The sequence below is a fragment of the Fusarium solani genome (assembly GCF_023522795.1).
Source record: "Fusarium solani strain SB1 chromosome Unknown bctg00000000, whole genome shotgun sequence".
Taxonomy (NCBI): Eukaryota; Fungi; Ascomycota; class Sordariomycetes; order Hypocreales; family Nectriaceae; genus Fusarium; species Fusarium solani.
Window position 1 is genome coordinate 3218992 of NW_027072157.1, and position 14048 is coordinate 3233039.

General features: G+C 56.5%; 4 protein-coding genes across 4 annotated transcripts; 3 read left to right on the plus strand and 1 right to left on the minus strand.

Moving 5' to 3' along the window:
* Positions 1 to 125: 125 nt before the first annotated feature.
* Positions 126 to 2732, plus strand: MRS44_001031 (uncharacterized protein; the record flags this gene model as incomplete). The annotated part of the gene is made up of 1 exon (XM_046267595.2): positions 126 to 2732. The coding sequence occupies one exon, from the start codon at positions 126 to 128 to the stop codon at positions 2730 to 2732; it is 2607 nt and encodes an 868-aa protein (XP_046138923.2).
* Positions 2733 to 3161: 429 nt separating this feature from the next.
* On the minus strand, positions 3162 to 3689 carry MRS44_001032 (uncharacterized protein; the record flags this gene model as incomplete). Its single annotated transcript, XM_065623534.1, has 1 exon — positions 3162 to 3689. The coding sequence occupies one exon, from the start codon at positions 3687 to 3689 to the stop codon at positions 3162 to 3164; it is 528 nt and encodes a 175-aa protein (XP_065479981.1).
* Positions 3690 to 8201: 4512 nt separating this feature from the next.
* Positions 8202 to 10429, plus strand: MRS44_001033 (uncharacterized protein; the record flags this gene model as incomplete). Its single annotated transcript, XM_065623535.1, has 4 exons — positions 8202 to 8847; positions 9076 to 9384; positions 9441 to 9684; positions 9748 to 10429. 4 exons carry the CDS (start codon positions 8202 to 8204, stop codon positions 10427 to 10429), a joined length of 1881 nt encoding a protein of 626 aa, XP_065479982.1.
* A 920-nt stretch (positions 10430 to 11349) lies between these two features.
* On the plus strand, positions 11350 to 13935 carry MRS44_001034 (uncharacterized protein; the record flags this gene model as incomplete). The annotated part of the gene is made up of 3 exons (XM_046267596.2): positions 11350 to 11624; positions 11690 to 13047; positions 13697 to 13935. The coding sequence occupies 3 exons, from the start codon at positions 11350 to 11352 to the stop codon at positions 13933 to 13935; spliced, it is 1872 nt and encodes a 623-aa protein (XP_046138925.2).
* Between the last annotated feature and the right edge of the window lie 113 nt (positions 13936 to 14048).

Consider the following 14048-nt stretch of genomic DNA (forward strand, 5'->3'; position numbering starts at 1 on the left):
CCCTGTGTGGGTTGTTCCTTCTTCCGGAAAAGCACAGGCTCCAGGGCTGTTCGTCCCTATATCCGCACGTACCAAACAACAACATCTCGTCGTCTACATTCTCACCCCCATTACACCATGCCACAATGACCATGACGGCGTCGCGATACCGGGCTCGGAAGCAAAAGGTTTTCCGGTCCGTATTCCAGACCGACATCTCCCAGCCGACTCCTCGGTCGACTCCCGTCGCGGCATTCACCGAGCACGGCGTGGCCTTTGGTGGTCCACACGCGTTGTCGCCTCAGCAGCAGAGAGCTGCTCCACCACCGCCGCCGCTCTTCCATCAGACTCTCCATCAGCCCAGCGACCAGGTGAGGTGGGATCGAGCATGGCACGTCGTCACCTCTAGGATCCAGCTGCCGACCTCAGTTGCCGCTGAGGACTCGTTTGGCGCCCTGTCGCAGGAGTCACAGGACATTGACCTGGACTTCCGAGACTCCCTGGCCTTGCTCCTCTACCCTGGCCGTGCATTGCCGCAGGCTGCGCACACGGAGGACATCCTGCTCTGGCACACGCAGCAGGTTCGCCAGCACTTTGTTCACCATGTTATGCCGTTGCTGGCCGCCTGCGCCAGCCAAACCGACCAGACGCAGATCCTGCTCTCGAGCATATCGACCCTTGAGGCTGCCCATCGCCAGTATCTGTACGGACTGACGCTCATTGCCCAGGGGTTTGAAGATGAAGCGTCGGCAGACACAGCTCTTACCAAGTTCCGTCGAGACTTGCACGCCATCATTGGAAACTCTCTCAACCAGGGGTTAACAAGGGCCATCCGCACCGTTCTTCAACGGCTAGTCCATCTGAATCTCGGTATTGGCAAGCGCTATGATGGGACGGCATCAGAACCTGCAGACGATGGTGATGACTCGGTGGCTCGGAAAGAGCTTCTAGGCCTGCTAGAGTCTCTGCAGAATGTTGGTCTAGCTGGTGAGAAGTTCCAGGTGCTGTTTGCTGAAATTATGGACGCGAGCATGGAGGAGTTTATCAAAACTTCATATTCGGGAGTCTGGCAGTTACCGGAATCGTCAACATCGTCTCCGGGTGCGCCTACGGGCTGTCTCGCTCATCTGTCTGAGTGGGTTGAGAATGTTTACGGACGTCTCGCTGTTGAAGTCTTCAGCCGCCTTGGAACTCGCATCGCCTGGAACGACGTAGAGTGTTGGAAGGAAATCGCTGTTGGACGCCTAGCGACACTGCGGATTCAGGAGCTCTTCGACATTGCTCTCAACTGGCCAGAGAGTAAAGGGGGCCTTGATGACCTCCGCTCAGCTGTTACAACACCACAGCGACGCTTGCAGCTCACAGATGCGTTCTCAATGGCTCTACAGACACGTCTTCTTCACCCCGGCCGATCTACGCTGGACATCCTCCAAACCTACATCTCTATGATCAGGACATTTCATGCGCTGGATCACTCAAAGGTGCTGCTTGATCGTGTTGTCCATGCTCTGCAGTTATATCTCTGCCAGAGGGATGATGCTATCCGGATTGTCGTCACTGGCCTACTTTCCAACCCCAACAGCGATGATTCGGAGGAGGGCAAGACCAAGCTGGTAGAGTTGGCAGTTTTGCTCAGCTCGGCCTCCCAGCAACAGCGGCGCCCAGCGGACGATGATGACCTCGACTGGAACGATATGACCTGGGTACCAGACCCAGCGGACGCAGGTGTCAATTACAAACGACCTAGAAATGAAGATGTCATTGGCACGCTGATCAATGCCCTCGGCTCCCAAGACATTTTCATCAAAGAGTTTCAACTCATTCTCGCAGAGCGTCTGCTCTCGAACCAGAGGAGCTTCCTACAAGAGACTAAGGTATTGAGTCTTTTGAGGAAACGGTTTGGTGAAAACGCCCTGCAAAATTGCGATGTCATGATGAGGGACATCCAGGACTCGAAGACTGTGAATTCGGCCATTCGCCCAAATCTACACCAACCTCCGGGCAGCACGGATCAGCTTTATTATGAAGCCAAGACTCTCTCGCGACTCTATTGGCCTGGCTTGTCTAAAGAACCGTTCACGGTGCCACGACCGATTGCAATAATGCAGCGTCAATACGAGCGAGAGTTCGAGGACTTAAAGGCATCCCAGAAGCTCACTTGGCTGGACCAGCTAGGCTCGGCAATCGTCAAGCTGGATTTTGAGGATCGTTCCGTCGAGCTTGAGTGCAAGACATACGAGGCTGCCGTGATCTACGCATTCCAAGACGAAAACGGCCAGAGCGAATCCGGACCAGTGCAACGCAATTTCAACGACATCTGGCAACAACTCATGATTGACGAAGACCTGCTTGAGGCAGCTCTGAAATTCTGGGTTAGCAAGAAAGTGCTTCGCGACATCGGTCAGCAGAATTACACGGTTCTCGAACGGCTGGACGACGAGGGCGCAGCAGACCAGCCAGATACTGCGGCAGACGATCAAGGCCCTGAGGATGGCCGCCAGTCATCTCCGCGCAAGGCCAAGATAGATTCAAAGGAGCAGGAGCGACAGACTGTCTACTGGCAATTTATCGTGGGCATGTTGACGAATTCGGCACCAGCCATGCCCCTGGCGCAGATTTTGATGATGATGAAGATGCTGATCGCCGATGGCTGCTCTTGGAGCAACGAGGAACTCCAAGAGTTTTTGGGAGAAAAGGTGGCGGAGAATGAGTTGGAGCTAGCCGGCGGCAAGTATCGCCTGCCCAAGAAGTGATGCAGATTATGGGCCGTCGGATTTGTTTGCAGGCCAAAACTCTGTGTCATGGGCTCGGCCGCTGAGCTCGGAACCAGGTGAATCTTGCTGCAGTGTTACACTCTCGCAGCGGGCTGAGATGGCGGTGGAGGCAGTGAACAACTGCTCGCAGGACAAACATTCGGAACCGAATAGCAGCCGTGACTCGCCGAGGGACTGCACGTTGCATCGAGGTGGAACGGGATAGATGCAGCGACGGCTGGTTGCGGCCTTTTCCGGCGAGGACGACGAGGCGATGATCTATCTGTGCTGACAGTTGGACGGAACCAAGGAAGGGCGGAGACCGGGACTCGAAAGTCAAACCAACCTAGCCTGCCAGGTTTGTCTGATGCCGGGTGTGTCTTCCCTGTTTACCTACATATGCCGTGCCTGGGGGACGGACCCCAGGCTTTATGTAAATAGAAGCAGTGCGTTGCTCCAAGCTTTGAGCCGGGGACGGACAAACAGCCAGAACGGGACAGAGAATGAGGCATCCCAATATGGCGTTTCCCCCGAGTGTCCAGGATCGCCGCCGGGATCCAGGGAGATGAGACAGCGAATAGAAGAGTTGCCCTCTAAAGGAGCGAGAAGTGTCACGGTGCTGGGCAGTCGTTGCAGATCTGTTTCTGTCGACGAGGGCCAAGTATTTATCCAGGATCTGGGGATTCCGGGTGCGGAGGGACCAATTGACGACCTCGAGGTTAAAGTGGTTGCATGTTCTGGCAGATGGTGATGGGTGGGATCCGCAACGCCCAAGCGGCACAGGCGCCTCCACTGACCGAGGATGGGAATGGAATGCTCAGGTGCCTTGAGGTCTGACGTATTCAACGCGGCATCGATGGGACGGGGTTGAGGCGCGTGAGATGCGCCAGGGTTGCGCGAAGAGGCCATGTGAGTGGGAGTGGACGTGGACGAGGGCTGGGGGGAATATTGAGTCATAGCGACAATGGCTGCTGGAAGAGAGACGATGAAACCGGTTGGACGCCTTGGAGATCCCTGGGCCGGGATTCGGCATTGGGTCTCTCTTTTCTGATCTGTTGAAAGACAATGTTTCTGTTCTCAGCACCAAGAGACAGGGCGGCCTGCAGATCGCAAGTGTAGGTCCGGCAAGTGTCTCAGTATTAAAAAAGACCAGGCGAGTCGAGAGACAAGGTTGCCATTCTGCATGTGAGACCTTGAACGGGGCTTGAGCTGGGCGTTCATGTTGATTCCCAGCCCAGGGAGCGAGGTGTCAGGTGGTGTGCGTGCGTGTGTGTTTGCTGTCTTGGGTTTGCGGTGCGTAGCCGATCGGCTGTGCCGTCGGACGGATGCTCCTTGGAGCTCCAGCTGGCTGTGAGATGCAATCCATTGATTGACTGATTGATGGACCCATGGCACTTTTTAGTTCAAGGCAGGGGAACAGGAGGACGGGCGACTTGAGGAAAGGGAAGCCACATTATAATGACGAACAGACTACTCGCTGCTTGCGTGGTCAGCGAACAAGGTTGGCAGAGAGGAGCAACATACCCATCATCAAAGAGCCCAACTTACACGCCAGGGCATCCACGGCATGCCAATGGTGGCGGAGGGCTGGGGGTGGTCGAACAAACATATCCGGATGGGGAACCGATAGTCTCTGCGCGGACCCTCTTCCATTGGGTTTGACGAAGACAGCACAGCACAGCAGGCAGGGCTTGGAGGACGGACATTATTCGTTGCATTGTATGCAGCTTGCCTGCCAGAGGTGCGCAGCGGTCGAGAAAAGAAAGCAAGACAAGAAAACCAACCCGGCTGGTTCCATTGCCAAGCGGGTTCGCTGTGGGAGGACGACGACGCTGGGTGGGCTAAAATGGAGGAACGTCAGACGAACGCCAGGTTGACGCTGCTGGAGGGGCAGCTCCAGTGAGGTATAGCGGAGAGGGGCTTATCATGGTGGTCGCGATATGAGCCGCAATTGTGAGAGCGTCTGTCCGTCCGTCTGCCTGCCTGCCTGTGGGCCGGGGCTCGAGCTTGGGGGAGTGATGGGCAATCATGGGTGATGTGATGTGATGGATGGCTCGAGGCACGCGAGGCGACGGCGGGCGCTCACATGATGGTCATGTCGACAGGCAGAGCTATCATGGCACCAGTGGGGAGGATACAAAAAGAGAACTCTTGGATGGGCGCCGTAATCACGGAACAATTGATGAAACTAGGTGCTTGTAAAGTGATTCAGCAGAGAGGGAGGTCAGTCATCATCCCATGACTTGTTGGCGTCTTGTTAGTTCCAAGTTCGCTGAATACCGGCTCCGTATCCTGAAAGGGTAATCTTGATTCACAGTATGAACACAGACAGCGCAACTTCTCACTTCCAGGGTAATGGACGGAGAGACCAACCAGAGATTCGGGTTCTGCTTTCTTTTTTCCCCTTCCTTTTACGAGAGAGGGGGCGCTGTACCCTAACCAGCTGAACCTGATGGTTTCCGCCATCTTCAGGGTGGGTGGTGGTGGTTGAGTTTGTTCTACGAGGCCCGCCGCCTCAGCACCTGGAGTACACCTCCGGCCTCCATCCCGCCAATGGATTCATCCATTGAAAAAGGTAGGACCCGGGCGTAGGTTCGTTCAATGCGGCGGTTGCTGGTACTGTAGCTGGGCCGGAACCTGGCAGTCAAGGCCAAAAGGGCAGGGAAGAGCCCGCCCAGACACCTTCTAATCCAATGGACGGGAGCCAATCCATCATGCCCTCTTCGCATCATGTGCACGTTTGGGATAGGCTCCGTTAATACGCCCCCAAGGCCACCCCAGCAACCTTGGGCTTTTCTTACTGTACGTCCATGGCACGCAACAAGCTCCACTGAGGCGATCCTGTCCCGCTAATTGCTCAGGTGAGTGAGCAAGGGAAAAGGAAAGAAAAAAAAAAAGGCTCAGAGGGAAAGACAAGAGAGCGAGAGAAAAAAGGTCAAAGCCGAGCTTTTGTTGGATCAATGATGGGCTTGTGCCAGCTTGGGCTTGGACTGGCTGGAAACTGGCTTGAGTTTTTGCCCAGTTGACTCCGGCTGGAGGCTGGGCTCTACTAGTAGTACCTTTGGACGGTATCGTCCATGCCCGGCTAGACTTCCTCTGCGCATGACCATGACTCTCTCTCCCTCACTCTGCCATTAACATTGCGAGTCTTGGTTGAGTCTCTCCGTCTTCAGCTCATCACTCGAGGCCCTTGCCCGTGCCCCCTGGTGGTGGAGGTACCGTACCAAGCAAAGTATGGTACCAACGGGTCAGTCGGGTGGTTTCTCTTAGGGCGAACGAGGGTCGCTTCATCCGGGATATGGAGGAGGAGTAGGAGTAAGAGGAGAACCTTGGAAGCTTGTTGTCCGTTCGCCTACTCGCACTTTGATCGACTGTTTCTTGGTCGTCGTGCGTTGGTTCGTCGTTCGTTTTACCTTTCGGTTTGTCTGTCTGCTTGCTCTCCTCCCCTCTCTCCCTCATCATTCACCTCGTTTTCAACCCCTCATTCCCACCAGCCTTGTCGTCGTCGTCGTCGTCGTCCCCGTCGTCATCTCCCTGCCGTTTGTCTCTGTCGGCGTCTTTTTGCTCTCGGTGATCCATCCTCACCTTTGCCTTCCCGCCGCCGCCGCCGCACGCGGTCGGTCCCCTTGCCCGCTTCGCTTATCACAAACCCAGGCTGTCCTGTCCGTCAGTCCCGCTTTGAATGCCTTGCCTACCCAGGCGGCGGGCCTCTCTTGCTTGGGAGCAGCTTACTTGGGGGATACGGATACCGTACTGTACCGATCAACCCGACGACTCTCCACTTGCTGCCAAACACGGCCGGCCGGCACCAGTCCAGCAATTTTGGGGAGTGTGAGTGAGAGAGTGTGTGGTGGACGGCCAACCGCGACTTGCGACTGCGACTTGACTGCGACTCCGGCTCTGACTTGACTGCGACATTTGGTGCCATCATCATCCCCGGGGTTTCTGTTGGAGGGACAAGAGCAGCCCGCCGGCCTGTTCATTCTTGCTCCCCCTTTTTAAACCTTTTTCTTTACCTATTCCATATTACTCCAGACGTCCGTCCTCTCCGCCGGTACGCCTACGTAAAGACAAAGAAGCCTTTTCTTTCATTCCCGGGCTTCACCTTTGCCCGCCCGCCTGCCTGCCTGCCTGCCTGCCGTCTCTTCCTTACGCCTCCGTAACCTGAATCTGACCTGTTTCCTCTCACGTCCTGCTACACCACCTAAACGCCTCCTCCTCGTACGCTCGCAACCGTTGACCCATTGGAGCTGCCCACTGGCTTCCGTTCTCCCACATCCACCTACTCCCGCTCTTCTTTCCAGGTTGGGTAGCTACCTAGCATCCATCCATCGCACTTACATCCATCGCCCGCCTGGCCGGCCACATTCACGACATTTTCCTGACGCCTGCCATTGCCACTTCCGACGCTCGCCTGCCTCAAGGTCCTGTACCTACCTTGCTGTACGCCTCGTCCAAATCGCCCCTCTTCATCCTTCCCCCCGGTAGCAAAGGAAAGCAGAGCTTGCCCCTGGTGTCAGAGGTGCTCGTTCGCTCAAGCAGCGTCTAGACCACCTCCCAGGCAGGCCCAGCCAAGCCCGGCCTCACTCGCGAGCGACGGACAAAGACATTGGCACTGCTGGATTCCGCCCGAGCCTGTCCCTGCAACCCACAGCATCACCACCCGTCCACCGTCGGCCAGTGCAGTCCAGTCCGGTCCAGGGAGTCTCATTCGTACAAGACGTGGCATCCGGTCTTCTTTTTTTGCATTTCTCCTCTTGTCTCGCTCGCTCGCTCAGCTCAGCTCAGCTTTTTCTGTCTGTTCTGTCTGTCCCCCACACCATTTTATTCCTCTCTTTTTCCTTCCTTCCCTCCTCTCTTTCCACCTCGCCGTCTTCGTCTTCACCATCGTTTGACGACCGCCTCTCGTCGCTGCTTTGGTCTCGCTCGTCAGCTTTCGTCGTCTTGGTCCTGGACGCCGCCGCTAAAGTTACAAGCTACGTCGTCATCGGCGTTATCGCAGCCCCCCCGATAACAGACAGACCCAGCAGCTGCTGCCCCTCATCCTCACCATCCTCCCACCGCGGCCGCCCGCCCTCATTCGGCTCTACCTCTCCTCCTTCTTGGTCCCTCGCTTCGGCATCCGGAAGTCCTTGGTCCCAAGACCTCGACCCCTCCGCGTTTCCCGATCACCGCCCTGTGATCGCAGCGTGCTCCCGATAGTCCTAGTCCAACACTGCTAGAATACTACGAATACACATACCCATCACTTACGTGGGGCAGTCGTCCAGGCAGCTGGTGTTGCTGCCACCCGCATCCTCATCCGCATCGTGCCCATTCGAGACTCGCAGCGTCTGAGCCGCCCTTTTCAACCCCCGCGACGCCTAGAATACCACATCAGGCTCCCGGGCGGCTTCTCTTTTGCAAGGCTCCGCCAGCCCAGGTCATCACAGACGAGGTTCATCTAGCAGCCGAGCTGCGTCGCCCAAGATGGATCCCATGGATCCCATGGACTATATAATGCACAACCCTCGGTCTTCTGGCCACTACGATCCCGTACACTCGGCTTCGAACCATTGGATGTCTCACTCACACAACTCACCTTCTTACCCATGGCAGACGCAGAATCCAAGCTTGCCTCAGAGCTATCCTCACCACCCGTTGCAGCCTGCACCCGGCCCCGGCCCGGATCCGTTCCAGCTCGGTCATCATCATGGAGGCATCTTGCCGCCAATGCTGGGCCTGCCGCATCCCCATGCGTTTTCAGAAAACATGCCGGGGGCCATATCTCCGCGACCGAGTGGACGACATCAGACCTACCATCGCAGCACCATGCCACCCCCCGTAGCGCCGGTCGCTTCCGGCACGGGTGCTCACAGCCGTGATGGAGCCTTTGCAAACCAAATTCCCGGCCGGCCATTGAGTTTTCAGCCGCCTGCAGGCCTGGGTATTCCACCTCCAGGTGCAGGTGCAGGTGCAGCTCCGGAGCCTAATTCACAGCAGCAACAGCAACAGCGCCCGCCGTTTCTCGCATCAGAACCTCCAACAAACAACTTCGGCCAACACAACAACAACTCTCCTCACTTCGTGCCCGTGCCCGTACCCGTGCCCGTGCCTCTCCCCCTCATCCTTACATGTCATCACCGCCACCGCGTCGGGGTCACTTTTCGTCGGCTTCCACTTCTTCAAGGACTGTCTTTCGCGACATACCTTCTCCTACCAGTAAGCTTCCCTCTTGTCTCGGGGTCAACCAGCCTCCTCTCTGGTTACACCGAGTTCTGGCTTGCGAGAAACCCTCGTCCGACGCCACCGTATCATGCAGCACGCACGAAACCAGTCGCTTGCACCAGCTAATATTCATTAGGGCCATCTCCTCCTTCGTCTGGTTTCCGCAGATCTCACCACACACGCCAGCGCAGACCAACATCCACTCGCATCATGTCGTCGGAGCCTGGGCGGGAAGACGATGACGACGCTGCCCGGCATGTGTATTTCGAGCATGGCATGTACAGCCCGGGCGGGTCAGATTCCTCTGCTGAGGCAAACGAAGAAACAGTCCTCCGTCACATGCAACTCATGAGAGGTGCTGTTAGTACCAAGATGGTGGCATCCAAGTCGACGTTGCGATCTCTCGAAAGTGTCAAGATTGAAGATATCCCGGAAGGAGACCGAAGTAAGCGATCTCGCTGTCGAATGGATCGGCGGTATCGTGAAGCTAATGCGTCGCAGGCTGTGTCATTTGCTACGGCGATTATGGCGTCGAAAGTCCTGAGGGTGTTTGCGAGGCGCCCCTCCGTCTTCCGAAATGCGGACATATCTTTGGAGACCACTGCATCAAAACGTGGCTTGATCAGTCAGATAGCTGCCCATATTGCCGTGACAAGCTGCATTCAGAACCCAAACAGCATACCAGCGCTTCTACGCGCGCGTTCATGAGCTTGATGAGGTCGCAGGGGCTCCATGTTTCGTCAAGGTGCGTGACTGGACTTCCTACCGCGCTGATGTCTTGATTGTTAGTAGCTGACAGACTCGATAGGGCAACCGCTAATCCAGACGACATCTTGGCCAGAGCGATGGTAATGTCTTATGGGATGGGGGGCAGAAACGGATCCCCTTCGCGACAGCCTGTCACGGCCGGACGAAGATCACCACCAAGTGATGCGGGCGAACGACAACGTCGAACCAGAGCGCGACACGACAACGGACACACTCGCGAGTTGAGGCCACTGTCGGGAGGCCATAGCCGTGCTGTCCATTTCGATACGCCCTCGCAGCGCGCTGCTCCGGGTGCACCCTTGATCGGCCACTCGTTTGTGCACCACTGGGACGAGATGTCGCCGATGGAGCGACGGCAACAATGGACCAATGAACGGGATCAAATATCGAATGGTCGGTTGAATGGTCCCCCGAATAGTACATCAACAACAACCACGGATGCGCCCGGAGAGGCATCGGCTCCCACATCTACCATCTCAATGTCTGCTCTCTCGCCATTAGCACCAATGTACCAACCGCAGGGAGTGTTCATAAACGCCACAGACAGACACCCTCTTGGGACGGCGCCATCTCATGATCTGCCGCTCCTGGAGATTCGGAACCCGCCACCACAGGCGCGAGCTGGCCCGGCTTCGGGAGGCAACGAGAACGCAACCCCCTCCCTGGCTACGCCGCAAGACCTACCTGGAACTACCCAGGGCAACAGTAATCGGTCTTGGTAGCGTCGGGGCCAGGCTCGTGCGAGGCGCGCAATTCTCGGTCGAAATGCGTCAACCCGGTAAGTGAAGCGAGACGGGACAAGCGGCAACTACCACGTGGTTGAGATTTTACCCCGCGAAGGCCAGGGGATGGACAAGATCGACTGAGTGGTTGAGGTCATGGACCTAGACTTTGGTTAGCACTCAGGTGCCGTGGACGCCGACAGAAGGGACATGGAACAAGTTGCGGACGATGATACAAGAATCCGATTCGCATGTGAGGGAGGGATTGATTTGGCGTTGGCTTTGGCATCGAGGGCATCATGGATTGATTCATGGAAATTGCACCAGGTTATGGTTTTCTTTTAGGAGGGAGTGTCATCTGGCGTTTTCATGACGTTTGACAATTTTGGGGGAAGCGCAGCAGCAGGGCTTGTCTACCAATGGCTGTCCTATTACAACAGCGGAATTAGCGATAATCTCATAAAGAAACCCACTTTGTGCCCCCCATCAACTCTGATGCAACCCTAGCTCGCCCTCTTGGAGAGCGATGAAGCGGGCGAGACTAGCGCATAGTGTGAGAGACACGGCCAACATGGCTGCCGGTCGGAGTTTGAGTTGGAGCGGCAATGTCCGTTGGGACAACGGCACAATGTTGACGACCGATCGGACACCAGGATAGGCCGACCTGGAGCAATTCCCAACTTCTCTGACGGCTCGAGTCTTGGACAAGTCTGGGGACATTGACAGAATCTCCACTGCGTTTAAGATAAACGAATCGCTTATAAGGCCATCCCGTGGCTGTTACCCCTGGCTCCGTCCCCTGCAAAGCCCAACTCCTGTTGCTACTTGTCCCGCCCGCGTTAAAAGTATTGATTCCTCCCGTTGCTTGACCTGACCCCTTTGACGCGCAAGATACTCAAGAGTGAGGGCCTCAAGTCGTCATGGGGTTGCCGTGGGAGAACATCACGGGCGGCGCTGCCACGGCCACTCTGGCTCTCACCTGGGTGCAGAACGATTGGTCCAGGCTGCTCCTGTTGAAACGCTTTACAGGGCTGTGGACTGTGGGCTTCGTGTTCTGGGTTGTCTGGGCGATATGGATCTATCCGCTGCTCGTGTCGCCGTTGCGACATCTGCCTGAACCCTCCAACAACCACTGGCTTCTAGGTCAGGCAAAGAGGATATTTGCAGAGCCTTCGGGCCTGCCAATGCGAGAATGGTTTGTCAATTGCCTCTTGTGGTGCAGTTGTACTTTGAAAACAACATACTAATCCTCATCCCCAGGGTGGCCGAGATCCCCAACGATGGCATCATCCGCTACCGCGGCCTGTTGAACCAGGAGCGGATCCTTGTCTGCTCACCCAAAGCGTTGGCTGAGGTGCTGGTCACCAACAACTACGCCTTTGCGAAGCCGAGTTACTTGCAGCAATCTATCGGGCGCATCCTTGGAATAGGCGTGCTGTTCGCTGAGGGCGATGAGCACAAGATGCAGCGCCGCAGCTTGACGCCTGCGTTTGCCTTCCGTCATATCAAGGACATGTATCCCATCTTTTGGCGCAAAGCTAAAGAGGTGACCCAGGCTATGACGACAGAGCTTGGGGGCCGGGATGAGGTCGAGCTTGAAGTGTCCAGCTGGGCATCGCGGGCGACGCTCGATATCATCGGCGTCGCTGGCATGGGGCGAGACTTTGGTGCTATCCAAGACCCCGAGAGCGTGCTTGCCAGGACTTACAGGAAGATTGTCAAGCCTTCCCGCGCGGCTCAGATCCTGGGTCTCATTTCCATGTTTATACCGCTTCAAATCGTCACCAAGTTGCCGTTCCGCCGGAACCAGACCATCAACGCAGCGGCGGGCGAGATCCGAGCGGTGTGCCGAGACCTGATCCGGGAGAAGAAGGCCAAGTTGGCCAACAAGGAGCAGCCAGATATTGATATCCTCTCGGTGGCCATTGAGAGCGGCGGCTTCACGGATGAGAACTTGGTCGATCAGCTCATGACGTTTCTCGCTGCGGGACACGAGACGACAGCATCGGCAATGACCTGGGCGGTTTATATGCTGTCTCGATACCCTGAGGTTCAGAGCCGGCTGCGGGAAGAGGTGCGAGAGCGCTTACCGTCCGTGGATTCAGATTCCGACATCACCAGCCTCGACATTGATCGCATGCCGTACCTCAATGCCGTGTGCAGTGAGGTTCTCCGTTACTACAGCCCCGTGCCGTTGACGATGCGTGATGCCGCTCACGACACCACAATTCTGGGCCATCCAGTGCGGCAAGGTACTCGTATCGTCATTGTGCCCTGGGCGACTCACTTTGACCAGCACCTCTGGGGTCCGGACGCGGATCGTTTCGATCCGGAGCGGTGGCTCCCCTCCGGCCCCGAGGGTGGAGCTGCAGACCGGAAGGCCGCCAGCGGGGGCGCGACCAGCAACTACGCATTCCTGCCGTTCCTGCACGGGCCCCGGAGCTGTATCGGGCAGAGCTTCGCCAAGGCAGAGTTCGCCGCCCTCCTTGCGGCGTGGGTCGGCCGGTTCGAATTTGCGCTGGCGAACCCGGAGGAGGCGGACGAGAGCAAGGTAGAAATCCGGGGCGGTGTAACGGCCCGGCCCGCCAAGGGCATGCACGTCAAGGTTAAGGTTGTGGGTGGGTTTTGAAGGGCTTTTCTGGCTGCTGCTTGATTTGTATATATGTAAAGAGCGACGACATGGTAGCGCGGTGCGGCATGCGTTGTCAAGCCCGTGGCTGGTTTCAGAGCGCAATCGGTGTTGGTCAATTGGGTGGGATGTTCGCTAAGCAACTCGGTGGAGGTTGTCCACATGTTTGAGTCATTCTAGGGCTGTAGTTGCATCAAGCTTTTGATTGACGGTAGCATTTAAACGGCCTGGTTATCATCTGCATGGCCATGGCCCATAATTAAAAATAGGCCTGGGCGTCTATAACACCTCATTATCAGATTCAGCTGAAGAGGAGCCCCAGGACCCTTGTGTGAAGATACTGACGCAAGTCGAATCGGATTTCCCTCCCACCAATTGCAGGGTAGGCACCCTGACGGACGGGCCTGCAAGAGTGGCCGCACGTGTTACAGCATGTGACTGCCAGCTGGCAATGCACCAAATCTCGGTGGAGATGACGACGGCGCTAGCCAATGTGTGGCGGCCTGAATGTCGACTCTGCACCAGCTGAAGTGACCAAGATTAAAATGATTTCTGCGATAACAGAGCATCCTTGGCGAACTCTGACCTGGAGTTGATCTCGGCTCTTACAAACCACCGATATGAAAACCCTCACCTAGGACCAGCGCCATCCTTCCAGTACCTAGCAGAGAAAGAGCGCGATACCACCAAGATCAGCGTGAGGGAGATCTCTCTCCCTCTTCCTCACATCATCATATCGGCGACAAGACGGACACACACAAACCAGTCAAGCACCCTCTACCGAGCAATTTTTAGCGCCCAGGCCTCCCAAGGCCCAGCGGCAGATCCAATCTCAGACCCACCACGAGAACCTGGGCGAGCCAACGACGGAGCCTAGCGTCCAAGAATTGGACACACCCAAACCCCAGCCACCGCTTGTCCTGTTTAGCGGGCCGAGACGAACGGGGCACCCATGGAAAGCTGGCGTCGAGCTCCTTCGCAAAACAAAAC